General features: G+C 34.3%; 1 protein-coding gene across 1 annotated transcript in view; it reads right to left on the bottom strand.

Moving 5' to 3' along the window:
• The window catches only part of LOC124358339 (putative oxidoreductase GLYR1 homolog), an 87,002-nt gene extending 73,260 nt beyond the window's left edge, over positions 1-13,742 (bottom strand). Inside the window, exons 1-3 of the mRNA XM_046810640.1 lie at positions 13,561-13,742; positions 7,943-8,071; positions 888-1,023 (exon numbers count right to left, since the gene is read on the bottom strand). Coding sequence (XP_046666596.1) covers positions 888-1,023; positions 7,943-8,071; positions 13,561-13,742 — 447 coding nt within the window. The remainder of the gene's footprint in view (positions 1-887; positions 1,024-7,942; positions 8,072-13,560) is intronic.
• Between the last annotated feature and the right edge of the window lie 530 nt (positions 13,743-14,272).

The raw sequence follows: 14,272 nt of genomic DNA, 5'->3' as shown, positions 1-14,272 counted from the left end.
AGAAATGGAAGTTGATTGTCATTTTCTATTTCACAAGTGAATTTGATAGAAGGATAAAAGGAGTTCAGAGGATCGATGAAATTTTGAAGATTTTGTTTCTTGTCGAAAACAGCAAAAACATCGTCAACATATCGCTTCCAGATTCTGGGAAAATAATCCATTGTTTCCTTTGCATGAGTTTCAAATTTACTTAAAAATATGTTTGCAATAAAAACACGAAAGTGGATTTCCCATGGCAGTACCATCAAACTGTTTGTAATATTTTTCTTGAAATTGAAACACATTTTGGGACATACTACGAATTTACTAAATTAATGTATTCGTTAACAACAGTTCATTCTAAATTTAAGGAAATCAGCCAGTCCTCTATAATTTTGATAGTATCTTTAATAGATACGTTTGGATAACGTGATTCAATATCAAATGATACAAGATATTCATCTTCTTCGATCTTTAAATCTTTTGTGGAGTTTAAAAAATCATACCTATCTTTAATGGAGAAAGTGGGAGGAAATTGAAACTGATGAAACTCCTGCACTAACCATTTTGATATCTAATAAGAAGGAGAATTTATGCACGAAAACTATGGGCCTCATTTTATTACCAGGTTTGTGTGTTTTTGGAAGACAATACAATCTTGGGATGATTGGGTTTGATACAGGGTCCAAAGATGTTTTCATTGGAGGCCTCACAAAAATAAAAACTTATATTATTGGAGAGTTTGTTTAAATTAAAACATGTGTATTATTTTAAAATATTGAAGCATTAGAAAGATTTCAAAATGATTTATACCAGAACATAGATTTTTTTCTGTCCCCAAAATGTGTTCAAGCTTCACTGATATAAAACTAAAATAACTGTTTGAATACAACAATCATCCTACTTACCGTTGCATCTCCTTTGTTTTGGGCGCACTTCTCTATTGCCTCCACTGCATCTTTAAAAGCTCCAGATTTATTTGCTCTTATAAGAGCCTCTTTGTATTGTTCATATGGTTTTAAATTGTTTTCTTCAATCCATCCACTAAAAAAGATCAGAAGAATAAGAGATTAGAGCAAATCATGGCTAAAAATATTTTTATTAAAGGTCTAATTAACCAACTGACTAGTGCTTCATAAAAAGCTATATAATTTGTATTGTAACATAATAAAACTTATAATAAAAAAAATATATATATATAACTTTAGCTGTTACCCAAGCAGATATTTTGGTAATATTTAGTAGCACTCTGGAAAGTGAATATTAATGGAATTAGGAAACATTATTTAACAAAACAGTTTCATCACGTCATTTTCAATCTTGTTTTTAATGTAGTACCATTGCAATGTACTCGTATTTGTTGTTAACCCTTTAACTGCTGTAAATTGTGTAGCCGACCAAGCTAGATGCACTGAGTTTTTCTTAGCCGAACTTGCTCAGATGGTATGGTGCCAGCCGTGCACCACAATTGTTTTATTCACCTTTGGTAACCATATATGTTGTATAAAACTATTTTCTTGATTATTATTTTGTAGTTTAGATTTCACTCCTACAAAAAACTTTAAATTGCATCTCATTTTTTCCCACCTACTCCACTCCCCCTCCTACCAATCCCCCCACACCAGACAGCTGATTGGTGCGGCAGACAGCTGATTGGTGCGGTAGACAGCTCACGTGACTTCGCCAGAGCACCAATATCACAGTGCAAGTATTCTTGATACTTGACCGTGGTGATGATGGTAAGTGCTGTGCTTGCGAGTATACTCATTTACAGCAGCCAAAGGGTTAATCATTACTTTTGTGTAAATTTTTTGTCATCTATATTCTTCTCAATTTGTATAAACGGTGTAATAATTAATAGATTCCAGTTGTGAATAAATGTGATGTGTATTATTTTATATGATATCTAATAAAACCAATACTCTAAACCTGTTGTCTTTAGATCTAAACTCTAGAGCTTACTCATTGTCTAACATCATCTCATTCCAAGCATTCTATATAAAATAAATAATATTGAAAGCCACATTTTTAACATAATGTTTTACTCGTAATATTTATGAGTATTATTTATTCGTAAATAAAAAATAAAATTAATACTACAAAGTTCATTTTGTAATAATTTTAGTAAATAGTATCATTAAAACAATTATTCCAAGGTTTTTAAATGTTTTGTACATATCTATTTAAATTTGTTTTGTTGGCTGAGCGTTAGTAAAAAGCAGGGGCTGGAAAAATTCCATATAGGAAGCAGTCCGTTTGGTGATGGTGTATGTTATGCCATGAGATTTGGCTGAGCGTTAACGAATACTTTTACACTGATTTTTTATTTTTTATTCCAACGGCAATACCAATACATATATGATAATACAAATAGATGGTACAGTAAGTATATGAAACTTGTGGAATTAGAGATGAGTAAAAGATCATAAACTATTATAACAGTGTTCAAGCAGATTGGCAACTAACAGATCTCGTAGAGATAATAACAAAAGAGTTAATAGAGCAAATAAACAATTAACTAGAAAAGGACTATAAAAAATAAACTATGTCAAAGTTTAACAATAAATTAACAATAACAATAACAAATCAAGGAGAAAGCAACTATAACTAATGACAAACTGATTTGAACATCATATGATTTATATATATATTTGCGTGCGTGCGCGTGTGTGTGTGTGTGTGAGTGCGTGTGTGTGTTTCTCGTTCGTGGAAGGAGCCATGTTTGATGAGTTGAAAGGATGTCTTGACTTTGCTTTTAAACGTTCGCAGGTTGTTGATGAAGAAGTCCACCTCTATAGGGACGGAGTTACCCAGCCGATGAAATCTTGTGATAGGTTCAGACTTCAAATAATTTGTTTGGTAGTGCCTGTGTGCAGAGATAAGTACACGTGGTATCCTCAAGTTGACCTTTGCAAGAAGAGCAGAGCAGATGGTGATTCCATTCACGAGCTAAGCTTCAGAGTTAAGCGTTCTTCAGCAAAGTTGAAGCATTCCTCAAGCAGGCAGAGATCCAGCTGTTTGTCACATCAGTTTGTCTCAGGAACCTTGAGATATCTCCTGCCCATTTTGGTACCAACCAGCCTTACAAATCTCTCTAAATCTATTCCAGCCTTATTATATGATGGATGTAATACGGCTTCTAGATCACAGAGGCGTACTCAAGAATAGGACGTAAAAAGGACCTATAGAGGATAACAATAGAGAGTTCAGACAAACCAATAGCAGCTGCTTGCCAAAAAAAGCCCAACAATTTGCTTGCTCCACTGCATATGGCCTCAAGATGATGATCTGGAGTGAGTGTACAGTTTAGGAAAACGCCAAGATCCTTCACTTAATCTGGAGGAGTGATTCGCTACGACAAAAGGAAATCACCAAACATTTTCACGTATTAAGTTGCATTCTGTTATTAGTGCACCTGTTGCAGATGTTATCCAGAGAGTGTTAGAGGACATGACTCTCATTGTTGTCTCCAACTTGTCTAACAGATTAATGTCATCGACGAAATCAAGAAAATATCATTATACATAAGTTGAAGAGATATGATCAGAGGAGGGAGCCTTGGGGAACCCCTGAGACGATTTCAAAAGGATCAGAGCAGTGGTTGACAAATCTAACAGTAGACAGTCTTGCAGAGAGATAACTTCTTATCCAAGACAACAAAAGATCCTTTATTCCATATGATTTAAGCTTGGAGATAAGTAAGAATTGTGTGATTAACTTTGTCAAAGGCTTTGCTATAGTCAAGATAATGGCATCCACCTGAAGGCTATTATCCAAAAGCAGACAGTATAAACTCTTCGAATACAACTAAATTGGATGTGATAGAGCACCCAGTTGCTGCTCAGGAATGAGGATTGATTTAATGAGTGGCTCAAATCTGTCAAGTACTATCGATTCAAAGACTTTTATAAATGGTGACTGGATTGTGATTGGCAATAGTTACCTGCAGTATTACGGTTATCTTTGAAAATTGGCACAACAGATCTAGATTTTAATATTGATGGGAAGGTTCCTTCCTGCAGGCTTTGATTGAAGAGAATGTTCCGATAATAAGGTCACTACAGTCCCACAAAACCATCAACAGGAGGGATGGTTGGTTGGTTGGGATGGGTTGTTAGTTGTGGTGGGATACATTTAGGACTACAACCTTTGTGGATGTTTAAAGCATGTATCTCACGTTTGACTTCCTCAGAATTCCACTGTATGAGTGATAATGAAAGAATGTTGTCTTTAAATGGAATTTTGAGCTCAGAATACAAGCTGGAAAAGTGTCGGGCAAACAGGTTGCCGATCCCGTGCGGGGTAGATGCTTCTACGTCTCCAAGTACCAACCTTGATCGGGTGACATCAGTTCTTCTTAGGTCGTTAACATGGCTCCAGATGATCTTGGAGTTAGTGGAAATAGTCCGGTCAACATGAGGGATATAGGAGTTGTAACAAGCTGTGGCAAGTCTTGCAAGCAGCTCTAACTCTAGCAAAAGCTGTGTAGTCACTGTTGAATCCAGTTCTCTTGACTTGTGCAATATTTTCTTATCAATGACTATTTCTTTCAAATCATTGCAGAACCAGCAAGGGAAAGGAGAGATTCAAACTCTTTATAGAGGGATACCGTTCATCACTAGGTTGCCAAGACCATGGATTTATTGATTGAAGGCTTTGTCAGTACAGGTAAATGTAAATGATTGCTGAGCTATGTTGTATAATAGTTTGGGACAAACCTAAGCTGAGAGGAGGAGTTCTGAGCAGGAAGAGTTAGGTCAACATCCAAAGCGGAATGGTGTGTATCCTCACATACTATAGGGTCGAGTGAACATGTGACAATGGAAGACAGATCAGTGAATGCCAGGTCCAGTTGAGAGCCATAAACATTAGAGACATTACTCCGCTGTTACATACCTACAGTGGTTGACATATCCTTTATTAAGTCAGACGAGTTGGTAGGGTTCCTTGCACTTACCAAGTTAAAGTCCACAACAAGAAGAAGGTTAGACTCAAAACCTATTTGCAAACAAAGTTGTTCAAGAGTCACACAGTAACTGATACTTGGATATTGGCTGATTAGGAGGTAAGTATGCGGCACACAGAGCCAGTTGACTATGACAATATTTTATAAGCAAGCTCAAAACTTCTATCTCATCACTTGGAAAGTTGATTGAGGACACATTGTTTTTTTTATTTATCACTATCATGACACTGCCTTTGCTTTTCTTAACACTGCTCTTATAGGATATGTCACAACGAAAGATGTTGTACTGATGAAGACGCAACTCGGCATCAGTAATATCCGGAAATAATTTAGTTTCAGTAAACTTTTCTACTCATACTTCCAAATTAAAATGTACACATTTTTTATGAGACCTGCTTGTTGTTTGCTGCTTGAATATGGTGGTCCTCATAGGACCTATAAACACAACTTGGCTGGGTGTATAAACATAATCAATAACTTGGAAAATCCACATATGCTTATATTCTACTCCCAGGTATAATGTCAAAACAATTCTGCTTTGATTACCCATTCCAGGTCTCCTTCCCGACAGTATTTTAGGCAGAAATGCTTGTGATACATTTGTGTGCCTGGAGCAACTTACTCTATGCTGTGACTCGTGGGCCTATTGTAGTCTGGCAAGTGTCAAATTAAGAAATGGGTGGCTGAGGAGACTTCTCTCTACAGGGAAGGTCTCCCAGACCTGAGACAAGCGAAAGCTGTCATAGACCCCAAATTGATACACAGCTATTCTTGGACGCAGCAGACCAGACATCAGATTAGGTTAACCAAACATAACTAACACGGGTTTAAGATAATATCTTTACGTTGGAGACAGTTACTTCTGCAGGTAGTCCAGGGAAACTGCTACACAGATCATTTGTGACTGTGAAGCGATTGTTCTGGAGACACCTACACAGGGCAGTTATAAAACCCGCAAGGACATCACGAGGTTTATCAAAAGCTTCAAAATGATGGGAATTAGATGACTGAACCATAATAGATCCTCAGGGTGATGGTGATGGGGGTATTATTTTAACCCTTTTGACCCCTTTAGTATTGTTTTTGACCCCTATAGTATTGTATGATATCTAAAGAAATAGAATCTTCAGAACTGAAGAAGGGATAGACGATTACTCAAAGTCAATAACATTCTTGTTGCAAAGTGGTGAGACACATGATTCGTCAACTATATCTCCACTGAATTTGAGAATGACATGGTCATCTTCACAAACCATTGAGGGAGTTGAGAAAAAAACTACTCCCTAAAGTGAAGTATAACACATTTATGAAGGATGTGGGTAGGGCAGACCCAAATGGTGTCACATTATCCTAGTGAAAGATAGTATACAAAATGTTTATTTACATCTCACAGATGATCTTGTTTAACGCTTGTAAACTGTACTATCATGTCAACAACTCTACTATGACTTCAGATTAGCTGACTGGTGCCAGCTCCACTACAGTTCTCTAGTGTCCTCAAGGAGTCCAACTACAGCTCTCCATGTCTTGTCGAAAATTGAAAGAGGTTGACAATCGGAACCGTCAACAAATAAAACAATACAAAGTTTATCTCTCTGAGGGGAAATAGAATCACATATAATATCAATGCCAAGGAGAACCAGGACTGCGCTCAGTGGCTCGCTATGGTTAGTTCCACACAAGGTAAACTTTGGAGTTAGAGAAGTAAGAGATGGAGTTGTAAACAGTTTTTTTTTGCTTTCATGAAAACTAGATTGGAAAGTTATTGAAATATAGGTAATTGATTTCGTGTATATAAACAAATATAGCTCATTATAAAACAGGCTTTCATGTGTCTTTTGCGTTTTGAATTCACAATAATTGTGTAGACCGTGCCAGTGCCCATAGAGCTTGCTGTCCCCAGTACTTAGGTTATGCCAGCATACTTTGCATTGATGGCATCTTTTGATACAATGTTGAGAAATCATTTCCTGCATTAAATATGAGCTACTACACCTAGTAGAAAGTAAAACCATTATTATTTTATATTAGGTATACCAAAAGATTGTTTACATACATTGCATTAGCTACCAATAAGTTAACAAAAATTTAGTAATAATATCCTTCAAACTATAAAATAAAAGAATTTGTTAACAGGTTGATAGTGAATGTTCAAATTAAAGATATGTGGTACAATTTTCATGGAGGAATGGATGTAATCTTTCTTTGGCTGCACTTCTTGAAATTAAACTTACTAGTTTGGTCTGAATGGGGAGTTTCGCATTGACTGAATTGATAAAAAAAATCTAAGGGAATTTTCATGTTAAGAAGGCTGAACAGAAAAATCAAAAATTCAATTCTAAAAATGATAATACTATGCACACTTTCATAGTTACTGCAACATTGTTTAGGCTCATCTCTCTTCAGCTACACGAGTTTTAATCCTGCAAAAAGTGACATTCATGATAATGAAAGGGACTTGTAGAGAGATGCACATTGAAGACCAATCTCTGTCCATCTACACATTCTAACTGTTTAATCAGTGCTTGTTTTTATCATTAAATACAATCTGAATAATCTAGTAGACCATACTTAATGTGTCACAAGAATTATATTATCACTAATTAATTTTAGTTGCTACAACAAATTCTACAAACACTTTTTTTAGAGTTGGCATCAGCTATTTATCTTTTTATACAAGATAATAATTTAGACATTTGCCTAACGGTAGATGTAAATCAATCATATTAATTTAAAATTGAAGAAAAATTAAATTTACTTTGTAACATAATTTTACAATATTTATTTCAATAATTTTTAACGTACTATCAAATGTTTGATAATTTTATTAATTAGTGAAACTAGGCATTGCAATTTTAAGTTTTAAAATAAATAATTGAAGTACAACCAAAAACTCACTATTAAACATCGATTAATGGTGCAGTAATCAAGTTTCATGACATAAAAAACCAAATCTCCATTTACTAATGACTAGGAATAAAAACATGCTTTACTTACTAATTCTCTGATCCAAAAAAGTAGATGCAGTGTGAAGCCTTTTTGCTTGCTGGCCTCTTCAGATCTTTAGGGGGATTTGAAACCTGAAAAAATGTAGAAATATTAGTATATTCAAACACTTGAATGAATCTATTGGTGTTTATATTGTACAAATTATAAAAAAAACTTCTCTGACTGAGCATTAGCGAAGCCTATCACTCGAGGGGCTGGAAAAATGTAATGTTTGTCTATTACTATCTACATTATATCTTGAAAATAAAGTGACTTATTTACTTGAAATTTTGCAAGAAACTTCATTTGTATGTAAATAACACTGAGTTCAATTATAGTGCATGTCACTCCACAGTATTCAGCTGAGCATTTTAAAATTAGTTTTATTGGTAACCATGATGGTACAGGAAAACATTCCTGAATAAATTAATTTGTAAACAAACTGAATACACTCATGGGACGTTATATGACATAGTTACACATGTAGCCAAATTTGATGAGCAAAACTTCAAATTTTGCAAGAAACTTCATTTGTATGTAAATAACACTGAGTTCAATTATAGTGCATGTCACTCCACAGTATTCAGCTGAGCATTTTAAAATGAGTTTTATTGGTAACCATGATGGTACAGGAAAACATTCCTGAATAAATTAATTTGTAAACAAACTGAATACACTCATGGGACGTTATATGACATAGTTACACATGTAGCCAAATTTGATGAGCAAAACTTCAAATTGTGCGGGTAAACTTAGTGAAACCTACATGACACATGATGTGGCGTGCTCCTAAATTATTTATTTTAAAGACATAGCCCTTTAAGAAAACTTCCATGAAAACAGAAGGAAGTAGAAAAATTATAGACCACTTTACAAGAAATTAAAATAATTTTAAATAGAGGATTTGAACAATTTTGTAATCAGGCCCAACTAGAAATGGCTGGAGATAAAATGTTAGTTTTTAAAGTTTGAGTATGAAATATAGAGATTTGACTGAGCATCATTGATGTCAATCAATCACTCAATAGACTAGCAGACTTTCTTTTCAGTTTGTCTGGGGGCTATACAAATTTATTTTCTGTCTGATGGTTTCCAAAGATCTTTCCAAAGGACATCTCCAGAACAAAATGAGCCAACGACTTAAAATTTTGCATGCAACTTCAGTGAAGCCTGTTATGTGAAATTTCACATGTGGTGGTGGTATAGCTTACATCTATCTTGTTAAATATATGATTTATTATTTTACATCTTACTGCAATTAGTTATTTACTGCAGTACTGATCTATATTGATGATTTTCTTTATGTTTATGTTATTAGGATAGACCTTCATTGTTTATTTGTTTTTCATTTGGCATTCTGCAAAGTTCTACTATCTCTTCAGGTTTTCTTAAAAACTTTCACATCATATCCGGAGACTAATGATGTAATTATATATTAGTTATTATGACATTTAAAAATTTATTACTAAATACTATTTATTACTAATGGGAACAATCCCCAAAATACCCAACAAGAATTTTTTAAAAACCTGTAAATATATAATTTTCTATATTATGGTGATTTTGGGTTCCATGAGGCCATAATTGGAAAAAATATTTTTGTTCTAGTTCACCTTCCTTTTATTGAGCGTCAGGTTTCTGACACTGTTTATACTTGACTCCTGGAACTGGTTGTACAACTTTATCCATTTGTAAAGAAAAACTTTATACTTAAAAACTGGAAATAATACAATAGTCGACAAAACAATAAAAATAAAGTAAGTAAATAAAGTGGCTGCCAACCATTCAGTTATAACTCATCTGAGAAAGGAACTTCTGTTCAACAAAGAAAGTGTAAACAAAGAAAGTGTTCTGTTCTTTTATTAGTAAAGAAAGTGTAAACAGATGTTCACCCAAAACAAATATGAAATAACACTGTAACAAATAAAATGTTCAAAAAGGCCACTAACGGGCTCTACACCGATCGAAGGTTAATCATTGTGTTTACAAACTGCCATTCTTATTTCAAAAATTCTTTTTTTAATTTGGATTTTTTGGACAATAAATTATAAGAGATACATGTTTTTGTTTGAAGCGTAAACTTTTTTACCTTTTTTGTTGTATGAGTGTGGAAACATTGTTCAAAAGTATAATCAGAATTGCTACTCTAAGCAAAAAGAATGGATTCTTTCAGCTTATTGGCTAAATTGAGTACATCTTTCCATATTTGGACGCCAAATGTGTCCCAAGTATAAAATTGAAATTCTCAAAGTATTTCATGTTACTAGAAATATAATTGGCAATATAAGCTACTGCACCAAAGGTGGTGCACTGATTACGAGAAGCAATTGTGATCAGACACTCTGGAATTTGAATCTGTTACACAATAGTCGGAAAACTCATCCCGGTCTAGGGGTGCACATATTTTAGGGCCACAGTGTGGTCTGTAGAATCAAAGAAAATTGCCACTGAATTGTATCGAATTTATATTAAAACATCTAAAAGACAAGATTCAGATAAAATTCAATTTTTGTCCCAATCAGTGTATGTTTATGTGTATTGTTTATCAGTGTAATGGAAGGCTATAAAATTGTTAAGATTAAAAATACACGATCAGCATATTCTATGTAAAAAAGTTTATTTTTTGTATGCCACATTAGTTATTTGGTGATCATGAGTCAAGTGAAAAAAAGACTAAAAAAACGTGTCTCAAAGGGTTATTATTGAACAAGAAAATGGTTTTCGTGCTAATATAGCTTGTGGAAATTAAATCTCAGGTGTGAATTGAAAGGTTGTTATTGACTCTTAATTGGTTGAAGTACTTGATCAAGAAATTGAATACTAAAGAGATGTATTATTATGAGTTATCACCGCTTTTAGGCATTTAACTGCACAAGTGTTGACACTGCAAGGAACTCATTAGAATTTAGATAGCACCAACAATGGTTATTTTATTTCACTATTATAAATTATGGCTGAATTTGATCCTTTAACACATTCGCTGCGGCGGTAACTCTGGTTACCACTACTAAGCTGCGCTAGGAGCAGGGAGTAACTATGGTTACCACAGAGCTTTTGTTCTGAAATGAGGTCCGTGTGCGGCCAGCACTCGAGCTATCACAACACTGTATTTCTCGCTCCTTGGGAGGTACTTTTCACCTATTTTCAAGCACTTTGTTTTCACATTAGACTTTTTCATTATTTTTAATGATTTTGTAAGTTTTTATAGTAGTAAGTGATTGTGCAACACAATGGGTCTTCCCTGGGACCAAGTGGTGTACAACAACCAAGTTCTAAGCATACAACAGAGCCAGTGTTGAGTTCAGAAGATGAGAATGACAACATTGACGATGTGGAGTACCAGACAGACTCGGAAGTTGAGGATCCTGATTACAAGGGCAATCCACCCCAATGGAGCACTCACAACCGGATTGTCAATGAAATTCCCTTCAGACAACATTAATAATAATTTTAATGCACATAATTCTAGGTGGATTCAATAAAACCAATTTAAAGCTTCAATATGTGAAACAACAGAGATGGGCAAAGTAATAAATTGCTATGAGTCCCTCTTTGTGGTTCTTTTTGAAAATTGAGAAATAACTATGACCACTTAGAAGAAGAGATCAAATCCACCTGTAAGCAGGGTTATATATGATTGATTGATCAACAACAAAACAAACTTTACAAAACTGGAGAATTTGATGATCTAAGAAATACAGAATTATTTAGATTCTGCAGTACCCACACCATGCAGATGGAACCGGTAGGATGGAACTTGCTAATAATCTAATTCCTAGAACCTTTCCTAGATAGATATTTTTATTCTAGTCTGGAAGTACCTGCTGTTCACACTAATATTTTTGACAATTGCTGTACAATATGTATTGAGTACATTTTATACATGAATATGGCCATGATTCCTGATAGCTTCTACTACTGTATTATTATTTGCTACTATCATTTATAATTTTATTGCAATAGTATTTGTCTGATACACAAATGGGGGAAAATTAACATTTAAGTAAAAATCTATTTTAATCACTTCAGATTTGTTTTTTAAGAAAAATACTTAAAAATTTAATAAAAAAACAGAATAAAGCTTTGGAAAGCATTGTAAAAGGAACTAATTAATAATATTCAATAATTATTGGAGCGTTTGTTTAAATATTAAGGAACCAATAGATTAACAGACTGACATAATGTCATCTGCCATTGCATGGGACATCACACTACACACTGCTCTGCACTGATGGTAACGAATGAAAAGTATCCTTCAAGTTAGTACCAATAAATAAAATTTAAATATTCCAATAGAGCCAAACACGATTGCTTCAGAAAACTAAAAATATAAAAGAGTAGAATGACCACCACATTTGGCACAGTAGACAAATTAAAATTCCAATTACATACTAAAAAGCATAATTTTTGCTCAATTCCGACACAATAACAGTGTTTACTCTAAAATACACTACAAAATAAAACTGCAGACATTACTCACTAGGAACACAAAATCTCAAGAAACCTTGAGAGAGAACAGTGGCTGTCTCGTGAAATAGCTACACATAAAATGTAACCAATCAGGAAATGTGAAAAATAAACCAGAAATGAAAGTTGCTTAATGGCAAATCAAGACTGAAATAACCTTTTAAAAACCATGAATAATCTTCACAAGTGGAGGAAGAAACCGAGGCCAAAATAATAAAAAACCAGGCGAGTAACGAAAACTTCTTAAACTACCTTCACACACAGTTGGTATACCTGATCCCCCTCCAATTCCCACTTTCTTCATTTAAATAGAACACTGTTATCCCCTCCTATTGTACCTAGTTCTCTTAAGCTTGTCATACACCTATGCTGGTATTTAGTAATTTGCGTCCCTGTGCCGTCAGTTGTTCACCGGCACCCAACATTCCTACACACCCCTTTCCATCATCCACCAATCAGCTCCTTACAGTAATACATTCATTAATTTACACCTTACTCTTAAGGGACTAAGTTATACTTTAAAATAAACATATTTTATACTTCATGATTTTCTATACATTATAACGACATTTCTTTAATAATCTAATACAATCAAGGACAAGAGCGGACCACGTACGATCCTGGCAACACTGCCTTCGAAAGTCTGGCAGTTAAGAGTGCGTATGCAATGGTATACTAACAAATTCTGTTCAATTAAACTGCTATTACATAAGTGATTTTAAATTGTTTTGGGTAACATATCTAAAGTAAATACTATCCAAAACCTAATTGGATTTTTGAGTGAATCCATTCACTTCCAAAACTAACATTTTTTAACTATAACAAAAATTTATATCTTCTAAAAAACAAGTGGCCAGACAGTGTTTCAGCACATTCCGGCACCATGACACCTAGTGATGGCAGAAGGTTAATCTATCAGAGAAAAATCGCTTTTTGTAGTATGATGTTTTTCTAACATCAATATTCTGATTCAGAAACAGATTAGGCAATGTGATGTTTTATCTTCTAACAAATTAGAAATTGAGTTAGAAGAGCTCTCAATAGTTCTGTTTTGAATCAAATACAATATTAAGCTGACCAGACCAATTTGACAATGGCTACAAACTTTTACAGTGTTTTTATCCTAAGTTCATCAATTCAGTGAACAGAAAGCACCAGACAGAACACGGCAGTCAATAGTATTTCCAACCAGCCCCAGAACATTGCCTTGAACATAACCTTCACTCTTCCACAGTCCAAAGTCGATTTCACTTAAATGTTCTCCCATCACTCCTACCCAGTGACATCCCTCCGTTACTATCTTGGATTCATCTCTTAAACACAGACCACTTGTCAGCTCCATGCTTGTGCTCATAGAGTAAAATGAAAAAAGTACTTGCCCTTTGAGCTTTTTCAATCAACAACATTACAATATTTGATTAAATTCAGTGTCCTAGTGATATATATGTCCATGAAAACGCCCGCGTGCAAAAAATCAAAACAATAGTATCATTAACATTAAATGGTCATCCAGTTAGCCTCTCCTGGGATTGGAACCGTCAAAGTACCCTTATTCAGGATGCTGTTTATTCTGGGTCTGGGAAGAGTGTGGAGATTTTGATTCCATGGATAGTGCCCAATTTGTTAAAAAAAAACTTCTTTCAGGGTATAAAATGTCTAATTAAAAAACATCTTAATTTACTCTTGAATTTTTCAGAGCATTTTCTACTCTAATAATGATCATGAATCCCCTAGAAAATAAATGGTTCGTTTTATTAATTACTTTAACCCGTAAAAGCCATGTGGTCGCAGTGGTATGTACAGTATAGACAATTGTGGTGTCCTTACTTTAAAATCAAGGCAGTAACGGGTTTAACTAACTAGTATATCAAT

Source organism: Homalodisca vitripennis, chromosome 3, assembly GCF_021130785.1.
Source record: "Homalodisca vitripennis isolate AUS2020 chromosome 3, UT_GWSS_2.1, whole genome shotgun sequence".
NCBI classification, from domain to species: Eukaryota; Metazoa; Arthropoda; class Insecta; order Hemiptera; family Cicadellidae; genus Homalodisca; species Homalodisca vitripennis.
The sequence above is the reverse complement of the archived record's forward strand: the minus strand, read 5'-3'. Positions and strand labels throughout refer to the sequence as shown.